The sequence below is a fragment of the Pieris brassicae genome, chromosome 12 (genome assembly GCF_905147105.1).
Source record: "Pieris brassicae chromosome 12, ilPieBrab1.1, whole genome shotgun sequence".
Classification (NCBI taxonomy): Eukaryota; Metazoa; Arthropoda; class Insecta; order Lepidoptera; family Pieridae; genus Pieris; species Pieris brassicae.
Window position 1 is genome coordinate 5400527 of NC_059676.1, and position 11631 is coordinate 5412157.

At 32.7% G+C, this 11631-nt stretch overlaps 2 protein-coding genes across 2 annotated transcripts; both read right to left on the reverse strand.

Annotated features, from left to right (window-relative positions):
• Positions 1-8: 8 nt before the first annotated feature.
• On the reverse strand, positions 9-4057 carry LOC123717109 (juvenile hormone acid O-methyltransferase-like). The gene is made up of 4 exons (XM_045672930.1): positions 3674-4057; positions 879-1050; positions 464-572; positions 9-213 (listed from the first exon to the last, which is right to left on the reverse strand). The coding sequence occupies exons 1-4, from the start codon at positions 4027-4029 to the stop codon at positions 38-40; spliced, it is 813 nt and encodes a 270-aa protein (XP_045528886.1). The 5' UTR covers positions 4030-4057; the 3' UTR covers positions 9-37.
• Positions 4058-6085: 2028 nt separating this feature from the next.
• On the reverse strand, positions 6086-9743 carry LOC123717114 (juvenile hormone acid O-methyltransferase-like). Its single transcript, XM_045672935.1, has 4 exons — positions 9314-9743; positions 7362-7533; positions 6684-6752; positions 6086-6436 (listed from the first exon to the last, which is right to left on the reverse strand). The coding sequence occupies exons 1-4, from the start codon at positions 9643-9645 to the stop codon at positions 6428-6430; spliced, it is 582 nt and encodes a 193-aa protein (XP_045528891.1). The 5' UTR covers positions 9646-9743; the 3' UTR covers positions 6086-6427.
• Between the last annotated feature and the right edge of the window lie 1888 nt (positions 9744-11631).

Genomic DNA, 11631 nt, shown 5'->3' on the forward strand with positions numbered 1-11631 from the left:
ACAATTAATATTGCTTAAAAATTTAATCTACATATTATTACTTTTTTTCAACATATAAAACGAGTATTTGCACGTTAAAGACAAAATCGTTAGAAGATTTTTTGTAATTGTACTTTTTAGTGTCAAACATCTGCATTTCTTGACTTAAGTCTATAAAAAAATCGTCAAATAACTCATCCGGGATCTTGAAAGGCACCACAGACATTATTCCACCTGAAAATAGTAGTACATTAGACAGCACACAAAAGTGATCAACACTAAAAGAGTATGCCTACCATACCGTGTCGTACCATAAACTGTGGAAAACATGCTCTTTTATATGGTTGATAGTACATACATACACAGTGTACATTCGTGGCTTATGTTTGAGTTTTTTTTGCTAATATTTTCTAAGTCTAAAGTTGATAAAAAAATTCCCGAATTTGTTACCGTGTCTATTTTCTCATTCGACAACAAAACGTACCTTTTAATTTCTCTAGATTTTCGTACTCGTGAAATATCATCTTGAGTTCTAATTTTGTTATAGTAAATCCAATTTTGCCTAGTAACTGTTGCATTTCTTTAAGTGAATCCTGAAAAGAGGATATTTTTAATTTAACGCAGTAATTTGAAGATTGTAGATCGTCTAATTACGTTTTTATACCATTTAATCGGTAGATAATAATTAATGGCGATTCTTCTTTCTGATTCTTTAAAGATCTTTTAATCCCCAGGTACGTTCATCGCATACGAGTGTATATGTCACAGTCAACTAACTTAATTAGCCGTTCAATTAACAGCCTAGCCGTTTAACTAACGGCCTGAAAGCTATTCAATAATTAATAATAAAAAATAATCATTAGCTTTTGCTAGAGTGAATTAAATTATTTTATACATACCTGACTGTCATGGTATGGAGATATATATTTTTCAACGTCAGTAACCCATGGCTTCCATTTTTCGGCTTTAGCAAGGTTTCTGTATGCGTCGAATAATGATTCTTTTCCTGTGACAATCGCGAAACAACTTCCTTGGTCCTTAAGCATATCGTATATGTTCTGGAACGCAGTTCTGTAAAATCAACAAAAAGATAAGTAAATTGATGTATCCACCGTTTTTTTTAATAAATACAATTTTAAAAGGTTTCCAGTCACCGTCGTATTGTTTGAGGTGTGCGAATATAAAATAACGATGCTAAACAATGACAAGATTAAACCGCAATGGAGTTTGACTTTACATTAAATCCATGTTTAACAAAATATATAACCTCCAGAATGTACTCAATACTTTAGATTTTTGTAACGTAATTAAGAACAAAATTGTACGAATTAAATGAAAGCATGCCCATTTCTGCAGACTGCAGTCATAGAAGAACTGCAACCTATTCTATCAGCGTGTCAGAAATCCAAAAAGGCGACAATTTTGTAAAATAATGTTTCAAGAACTTTATATCTCATTGCAAAAAAAATATTTTATTTACATAAGAAACTTAATATTACACATATTACGAACAAGATACACGTCGTCATCAGCCGTTTTAATTTTAGTCTACTAGGCTAATTCTGATATGTTTCTTTAATGCCCTTTTGAATTGGTTAAACGCGCTAATACTACGAATGTTACACGGTAATGGATTAAATAAATGCACACCCTCATACTTAATAGACTCCTTCATAAAATACTTTACAAGAAGATTATATTTCACAAAGAAACACAAGTCTCAGTATCAAAATTATAACAAATCAATTGAAGAAGTGACCAGGTTTTATATAAGATAATATTATAATGCATTAAAAATACATCTATGTTTCTCACATTTATAACTAATCTAGACATCTGTTAACCAGCTAGCCGTAAATTACGTTTCACCGTAAATTGTAGACCGCTTTACACTGGATCGTTTTCTTGTTATGTCTGTATTTCTATCAGATTTTTGTGTTCTGCTTTGAATATTCGTGTTATAATTAAATGTGCTTAAAACCGAAGATCCAAGTATGACTAGTCATAATAAATGGCATCCGTTCAGGAGTACAATAAATGATCATCGACCCCCTCGCCATATTGTAGGCCAAGACGCCTACGCATGGTAGCAACCACAAGCAATGACATGTAATGATTGGATAAAATGATATATTCTGTGGGCGTATTTGCTATTAAACGGATCGACGAACATTCATCGTAAGAAAAAGAGACTGCTATGTAACGTTTATATAGTAAAGTTGGAACCTTTTCGAATATATTATGTATTCCATCTTTGCCTATATCTTTAGTATCGTGCTGTTTTGTTACATATAATTTATGTTAGCTATAGGATTATGAAATAAATATTGAAATTGTATGGGAACACATACGAGCTGTATATACGAATATTTGAGGAAACTGTCGATAAGTTCGTTTAACCTCAGTTATGTTTGCTTTCAGCATAATACCTAAATGCTTGAAGATTAATTACACTACATAACTATCAAGAAATAATTGAGACGGAAAGGTAAGGCGCAAAAGTTTATTAATAATTTGTACTATATGTAAAAAAAAATCCTTTTTTTAAAATTGTCTGTAAATCATGAAACAGATACAGAAATCTGAGGTTCCTGACCTAAAAAGGTTGTGGCGCCATTGTTTAAATTTTTTTTAATCTCATCCATAAGGTTGTGGGATCGATTCCCAGCTGTAGAACAATAGACTTTCTGTCTTGGTGCGCATTTAACAAGCGCTCGTAGCATGGTATGCCTTTAAAAAATGAAAATGATCAAATAAACGCCATGTCCAGTAAATACCTTATTGGACATTATTAAACCTGGAAAAAACTTTTTGCACCTTCGGGTGTTTGAAGTCGGTTAACAATCAAACTACATTGGAAGATGCCTCTAAAGGACCATTGTTTATCTTCTACTAAAAGATTTAGCTTAACTTATAACTTGGTGGCTTCATGTCCGTATATAATATTAAAATTTTAGATTGTTTACGTAGTAACTCGAGATAGGATAAAATACGTTAAATAATTTGTATTATATACAAATCTTGTAACTTTTACATATAATATTATGATATATAATTATGTAACTTTAATTTAAAAAAAAAACCATATGTATGTGTATTTGAAATAACACACCATAAAATCCACTTTTTAAATTAAATTACTTAAGTACTTCCTATAGCGTTAAAATAAGATGTTACCTTCATAACAATAATTTTTATTAACTAATTATAATTGTGATCGTATTTGCGATCGATCATAAAAGTGATCGTTATAAGTTCTAATTGAATGACTGATTATAGTGTGTGTTAAAATTTATCATTTCTAAACACATATTATATACATTACCAACCTATCTCGTATCTATATTCCAAAACAATTATTTTAATATTCTCAAAGCGATAAAAGTTTAAGTGCGATGGATATGTCAAGGTGTTATGACGCCTAAAATTATTTATGTCAACCTAAAATCGATTTCATGTTTATTTATTAAAAAGGTTAATTTGGCACTAATGATATATATTCAATAAATTTAGTAAAAACCAAGTTACGGGTTATAGTGCTTTGGGAGGACTGTGATGTTACCTACACACCCAAAAAATGTAATACGTGTCAGGCACAGAAAAGTAACTACTTAAGGTACAAAATTCAAAAGATCTATAGATGCTGTGATGAAGATATATATACACTCAAATTTATAATTGCGATGTAACTTACTGTTGTTGACGACACCAGTTTAAAGCAAAAAAGGTAATGACATGGTGGAAACGTTCCCTTAGGTCATGGGGCAGCTCTCCCTCTATGTTAAGGGTAGTGAAATTAACACGTCCCGAAGCATAGTGTTCGTTTGCGAATCGTATCATATCTTCACTTATGTCACAGCCTGTCATGGTCTTGCAGTTCGGAATTAATTCTTTGAATATTTTTAATGTCAAACTCCCATCGCCACAACCAATGTCTAGGATCGATGAGTCCTTTTTCCAATTTATCATATCCTTATATTCTTCAAGATATTTAATTGTATTAGTCTTCTGTAGAGCATTTGATTCATTATACAATTTGGCGTTAAACATTGTTCGTGCGTGGTTTTCGACTAATGCCTGATGATAGCATCTGCGCAGCGGTCAGGTAGTAGGGGTCAGATGTTATCGTCAGAATAAAGGCAAATTCACGTTCTCCTTATTATTAAAACAAAATGGAATTATTTATGCATATTACGAAAATTATAAATTTAATTACGAGTATTGTATTGAGTCATATTTACCGGTAGAAAATAAATAGCAATTGACAATGATTACAATAAGTCAAGGTTAATAAATTACGAATATAGACCGACGTTGCACATGTGAACCTTCTGGCAATGTAAGTGTCTTGCGGCGGCGGACACTAACACTCCACATCAGGTAAGCCTCTTGCCAGTTTGCCACATGTTCTATAAAAAATATTCTTTTGATACAAGATTAAGGCGGTTAGCGCTAATTATCATGTACCTAAATATGTTTTGCTACTATAGAAAGCAGATAAATTTTATAATATGATTGTGTACTTAATTAAAGTCGGTGGGTGTGACACGAGCGTTATTTTACTCAATATTGTAAATATTATATGTGACGAGGAAAATCCCGTATTTGTCTTATTTATATTAGTAACGTCAGTATCGCTACTGTCATCAACTATTTTATGGCACCAGCTATTTGATTTTACGACTATTAAAGCAAGCGTCTGCTTGGTTTGACCTTCTTTCTTTAACCTTGCAATCGGACTGAGGACCGGCATTTTTAAAATGGAATCTTGCCGTTGACCTTAAGGACATGGCCGGAATGGGCCTTTTTCCGCGACTAGCTCAAGGGCTACTTTTAATAAAAATAATGATAAATAAAGTTACTATCGACTAGGAAATAGTCGTTACTTTATAGATTTAGTAATATTTGAATAGACTGGTATAAATGGTTTAGAACCGATTTGACTTCGATGCTGTTAATTTATAAGCTCTATGGTGTTTTATCCAACAAGTCCCACATTAAAAATTACTTTCATTAATAAAAACGTCTTTTTGTTATAGCTGCATGTTATTTTGAGTTTTTTTTTAATAATTATGCTCTTCTTGTACTTTACCCTCTGTAGGCGTTTCTTTTTTTTATTCTCCCATATTAGGGTTACCTGGAAGAAATAGCTTGTTAGCGATAAGGCCGCCTGTTGCCTAATAACTTATGTAACCTACATACTTTTTGTTTGTATTATTATGTTTATTAAGGTAACAAAGTATAAATAAAAAAATATAACGTCTAGATGTAATACTCCGATATATATAGCGCCTGCGTATCGTAGTCATCGACTAATAACTAACTACGACTAAAATTTATCATTGCAAAAGGTAAATATTGAAATAATAGTTGGTTTAATTAAAATATGTAATATAAATATTGTCTTTATATACAACATATGGTGCTACTAGCAAACCTGATTTTTAGTGTGTGAAAATGTTAAATATTTTAGATGTTGCTGACAACCCATCAGGCCAGAAGCTGAACCTGCCTTAAAGGAATTTATGGTGTTTAGAATTTCTTGACTCAATTCGAAGGCAGGCCTGGACAGCTATGAGAATAGGGTGAGAAAAAAAATGTGTGCGTGTACTAGTGTACACACGTAAGAAATGTCTACGATATATTGTATTTGGTCTGTGCATACCAAAAACAATAGGGAAAAGTTAAAAGTGGATTCTGTATATTTTCTCTAATGCAAAGTGTCATGTATAATTTTAATGACGAAACGAGCTCCGAGCTCCCCGTGGTATTCTTAGTACTACTGGAAAACCTTTTATTAAAATTGAAAGTAAAGTTTGATTTGTAAAGAATGAATTCTTTATTAAATATTGTATTGTTATCATTACATATGATATCTTTGTGCTCTTAAAATTGAACTTGTGCGCCAGCTTGTGCTTTTAGTAGTTATGTTTATATATTTATGTTAATAGTTATGTTATGTTAGTATATTTATTATGAACATTCGTGTGTAGATGTTTCTTTATGTTTTTTTCTTATTTTAACCGTATGTAGGTCACATGAGAAGGGTTTTCAAAGTGATTGAGAGATGGTGCAATGAGCATGAGCTATGTTTCAGCCCATCAAAACAGGATAAATACTCTTTACAAACGTTCGAAAAGTTCTTGGGCCGTTCAGACTTCCAAAACTAAAGACAAAGAAAAGAGGTATATATAATATATGTTTGTGTATTTCAATAATTGTTTTTTTTAATATTTCAATGTTACATTTCAATTTCATGACAATCAATGAAAACAGAACTATTACTTTTTTTCAGCATATAAAACGAGTATTTGTACGTTAAGGACAGAGTCATTAGTAGATTTTTTGAAATTGTACTTTTTAGTGTCCAACATCTGCATTTCTTTACTTAAGTCTATAAAAAAGTCGTCATATAACTCATCCGGGAACTTGAAAGGCACCACCGACATTAGTGCATCTGAAAATAATTGTACATTTATTTATTGAAATTTTGCCACAGACTCAAAGGAGATAAGTATAACTTGTAGATTTTTTACTTTTCGGATGCATGTTTTAGGCGCATTTTATAACATTGTATAAATTGATCTTATCATAAATAATATTAAAGTTTGATCTTTTTTTATTTGAACCTAGAGAGAAACTTAGACCAACTTAGTTACCGTGTGTGTTTTTTCCCATTCGACGACAAAACTTACCTTTTAAACCTTGTGTTCTAATTTTTTTATAGTAAATCCAATTTTGTCTAATAATTGTTGCATTTCTTTAAGGGAATCCTAAAAAGAGTATGTTTTTAATTAAACTCAGTTATTTAAAGCTTGTAAATTGCGTTGGTGTATTTACATTTTAATACCAATTTATCGGTAGATAATTAAACTGGCGATTCATTCTTTAAAATCTTTAGTACCCAGATACGTTTATGACATACGGGTGTATAGGCCACGCTAAATCATTATTCCAAATCTTACTTTTACCTTTACAGCTCAATAGAGATAAAGATTTTATTATGTATATATTACTATATGCGTGCAACTCTCGTCATTGAGATTATAGTCGAGCAGAAAAGAGAATCTACTTGCCTATTAGAAAGAACAAAATGATCACGAAGCATATACATAAATTTACGACGACTTAAAAATTTGTAGTGCTAATGGTTTTTTTAATGGAACAGAGCACCAATAGTAGGTAGATAAAGTGCTTCTTTGTCTAATGTAATGAATTGGGAACAACTTAATCCAATCATCCACAATCGCTTTAACATGGCGGCCTATCTAGCAAAAAACAATAATAGAAATGAATACGACTCCAATAATTTTGTTAATTAATATAAAGAAATAATAAATAATTAGCCTATGCAGAGGTAAATTAAATGACTTTATACATACCTGACTGTCATGGTATGGAGATATGTATCTTGCAACGTCAATGACCCATTGCTTCCATTTTTCGGTTTTAGCAAGGTTCCTGTACGCATCGAATAGTGATAATTTTTCTACGACAATCGCGAAACAACTTCCTTGGTCCTTGAGGATATCGTATATGTTCTGGAACGTAGCTCTGTAAAATAAACATAAAAAATAAATATACCTAAATTGACGTATCCGGCGAAAAGGTTTTAATAAGTACAACTTTAGAAGGCGTGGAGTCACCGCCTATGGTTCCATAGCTACTTTGTGTAAGGCAATTTTATTTTTTAACACCCCATTCCATATTGTAATTTGATTTCTTTTATAAAACAGGGGGCGACCGGGTGGGAGGCTCACCTGATATTAAGTGACACTACCGCCCATGGACACTCTCAACTCAACTCTCAACTCTCACGCCAGAGGGCTCGCGTGTGCGTTTGCGTCTTTTTAGAATAGGTACGCTCTTTTCTTGAGTGTCCTTTAAGAAAGTCGAATTTATTCGCAAATACTTCAGTGGGCAGCTGGTTCCACAAAGCGGTGGTGTGCGGCAAAATCGCCTTGAAAATTTCTCACTCATGGAATGGAGGACGTCGAGGTGATACGGGTGGAATTTTACATTCTGCCTCGATGTCAGATGACGAAACTTAGCTGCAGGTAATAATTAGCTTAGGAGGCTTTAGCCTTTCCCTCCAAATGACCGCGAAACTTACTTTCGTTCGATAGGTCAACGCCAAGTATTCCGATGCTGGCTGTGGCCTGAAGAAGAGTGTCTTCGAAAAGCGGAGTAGCAACAAAGGTGTTTTTTTGAGGGGCCTGGAAGGGAGTTGGGCCACTCTCTAGATAAATCTGGCAATGAGCTCTGACTTTACCTTAGCCATTCTCCGTTTGAAGGACCTGGAGGCTGAATTATATGCTTTTTTATATTGTCTGGTATTGGCATCACTAGATATCGCCACCTCCGCCCATCCCTTAGAGCATTCTCGCTTTCGACGCGAGGCCGCCTTGCAAGAACGTTTAAGCCAGGGCTTTGACTTGCCACCGATCAGTAGAAAATGGAATAAAGACGGTCGGTTTGGTGGGTGTTAAAGTCGTCAAGTATCACTATTTAGATATCCTCCCTGACATACACGCAAACTCCCTCCCGTGGCACAAAGGAATGTTCCAATGTGTACTCCGGATAGGAGAGGTAGGAAGTATCAGCCGAAGAGGATATCTGAGTCTCAGTAAAGAAGAATAAGGCCGGTTTCGCAGTTTCTAGATAAAAGTGAACCACGTTGAGGTCAGAATTGAGCAATATAATTATGCAACTTTTGATTTAAAAAAACAAACGCACCCATATTTTGTAAGTGAAATAACATACCTTAAAATGCGTTTATAACGTTAAAAAAAAGGTATTACTTTAATAACAATAATTTTAATAATACAAATAGCTTTAATCCGGATAAGAAATTGTTTTCTTTCAACAATATTTTTTATCAATAAAAATGAATGTAATAAATTATAATTGGATGACTGATTATAGTGTGAGTTTATCGCACACTAGATAAAAATGTATCATTTCTAAACACTTATTATATAAATTACCAACCTATGTATATTCCAAAAGATTTATTTTTATACTCAAATCATTTAAATCTGTCAAAGGCCTAAAATCATTTTAGAAAACCTAAAATCGATTTTATGTATATTTATATTGATTATAAATGTTCATTTTGTATTAATGAAAATGTGTATATATTAAATAAACTTAATAAAAACTAAGTTATGGTTTAGAGCGCTTTGAGAGGACCGTGATGTTACTTACACGCCCTAAAAATCAACTACGTATCAGGCACAGAAGGCTAACTACGTAGGTATAAAATTCAAGAGAAAAAGCTTAGATGGTGTTGCACGTACCATACATTAAAAAATATAATTGCGACGTAACTTACTCTTGTCGACGATACCAGTTTAATGCATAAAAGGAAGTGGCATGGTGGAAACGTTCCCTAAGCTGATCGGGCAGCTCTCCCTCTATATTAAGGGTTGTGAAATTAACACGTTCTGAAGCATAGTGTTCATTTACAAATCGTATCATATCTTCATTTATGTCACATCCTGTCATGGTCTTGCAATTCGGAATTAATTCTTTAAATAATTTTGATGTCATACTCCCATCGCCACAACCAATGTCTAGGATCGTTGAGTCCTTTTTCCAATTGATTATTCTTATATTCTTCAAGATACTTAATTGTATTAGTCTTCTGTAGAGCATTTGATTCATTATACAATTTGGCGTTAAACATTGTTCGTGCGTGCTATTCGGCTAATGTCTGATAGCGTCTGCGCAGCGGTCAGGTAGTAAGGGTTAGATGTTATCGTCACAATAAAGGCAAATTCACATTCACCTGAACATTAAAACGAAATGGAATGATTTATGCATATTACGACAATTATAAATTTAATTGATACGAGTAATGTATTGTCATTGAGTCATATTTACCAGTTGAAAAAAAATAGTAATAGACAATCCCGTATTTGTCTTATTTATAATAGTAACGTCAGCATTGCTACTGTCATCAACTATTTTATGGCATCAGCTATTTGACATAACAAATGGTGCTACTAGCAACCCAACTAGATTTTTAGTGTGTGATGTTAAATCTTTCGGATGTTGGTGACAAGCTATACAGGCCAGTAGCTGAATCTGGTTTAAAGGAATGTCTGGTGTTTAGAATTGCTTGATTGAATTCGAAGGCAGGCCTGGACAGCTATGGGAATAGGGTGAGAAAAGAATATGTGTGCGTGTACTAGTGTACACACGTAAGAAGTGTCTACGATATATTGTATTTGGTCTGTGCATACCAAAAACAATAGGGAAAAGTTAAAAGTGGATTCTGTATTTTTTCTCTAATGCAAAGTGTCATGTATAATTTTAATGACGAAACGAGCTCCGAGCTCCCCGTGGTATTCTTAGTACTACTGGAAAACCTTTTATTAAAATTGAAAGTAAAGTTTGATGTGTAAAGAATGATTTTTTTTATTAAATATTGTATTGTTATCATTACATCCGTTTTCTTTGAGCTTTTAAAATTGAACTTGTGCGCCAGCTTGTGCTTTAGACTTTGCACTTTGCGTTTTTTAGTTTCCTCAGTTGTATATTATATTAGTTGTATATTCGTATATTTATTATTAACATGCGTGTGTAGAAGTTTCTTTATGTTTTTTTTCTGATTTTAAGTATTTCAATTTTTTATTTATCTTTATCGCGCTACAATAATTGACTTGTGACCTAAGATAAAAATGTTTTAATTTTTTTCCAAGTGTCTTTGTTCATCGTTATCCATGTGTACAGCCTGCAATTGAGTTCGCGCAGCTAGCGCTGCGGGTTACAGTGAGAGAGGAGAAGCGTTACGTTACGAAGCGATTCACCCTCTCATAAGAAGTTATCATTTCAAAAAAAGATACTTCAATAAACATCCAATTTCGTTATCGGGTATAAACGCAATGCTGGCGTGAAGCTTAAATATATGTCAAAGCCAAATATTTCGTGAAATTACTTACCCTGAAAGAGTTCGGCACCTTCACTTCACTTCACTTTATTTCAATAAATAAACATCCGATTTTATCTAAAATTTCTCTCGATAGCTTTCATTTATTTATTCACAATTCCATGTACAAAAAATACAAATAAAAAAACAGGTTACATAAGAAATTTGGTAGCGGGCGGCCTTACCGCTAACAAGCGATTTCTTCCATGCAACCCTTAATGGAACGATAAAAAAACAAACACCTACGGAGGGTAAAGTACTGAAGTGCATAACTATAACAAAAAAGAACACAATATAACTTATAACACTACCTATAACAAAAAAATATGAGATTTAATTACATACTATAGAAAGTCCAAGGAATAACTTCTAATGGGTTAGCTTAGAAAAAAAGTTTTGTTGTTTAAATAGTGATATGGAATCAGTTCAATTTGTAGGCGACTAAATTATTTAATAGTTGAACCTTATCTGTTACAGTTGAAAACGTAACAATGTGTTTAAATGAAATAATTATTAGTAAGTTGTTGTGGTATGGTGATATTAATTTCTCCCTAAGCCAAATTTTCTATTGTTTTTTATTGTTTGATATTTCGACTATCATGTGTATCAATAATTATGAAATTTACTTGTTGCGATAAAATGACAATAAATCTATATAAACAATATATATATATATATATATTTATCAGATATAAACCACGTGAACACATTTAATAAAA

What these genes read in the sequence shown, in the direction of transcription:
- LOC123717109 (XM_045672930.1), bottom strand. Translation starts at nt 4,029, where the DNA reads ATGTTTAACGCCAAATTGTATAATGAATCAAATGCTCTACAGAAGACT. An exon ending in AACTGGTGTCGTCAACAACA is followed by an intron (nt 1,051 to 3,673) that starts GTAAGTTACATC and finishes TTGATTTTACAG; the next exon opens with AACTGCGTTCCAGAACATAT. An exon ending in CTCCATACCATGACAGTCAG is followed by an intron (nt 573 to 878) that starts GTATGTATAAAA and finishes TCCTCTTTTCAG; the next exon opens with GATTCACTTAAAGAAATGCA.
- LOC123717114 (XM_045672935.1), bottom strand. Translation starts at nt 9,645, where the DNA reads ATGAATCAAATGCTCTACAGAAGACTAATACAATTAAGTATCTTGAAG. An exon ending in AACTGGTATCGTCGACAAGA is followed by an intron (nt 7,534 to 9,313) that starts GTAAGTTACGTC and finishes TTTATTTTACAG; the next exon opens with AGCTACGTTCCAGAACATAT. An exon ending in CTCCATACCATGACAGTCAG is followed by an intron (nt 6,753 to 7,361) that starts GTATGTATAAAG and finishes TACTCTTTTTAG; the next exon opens with GATTCCCTTAAAGAAATGCA.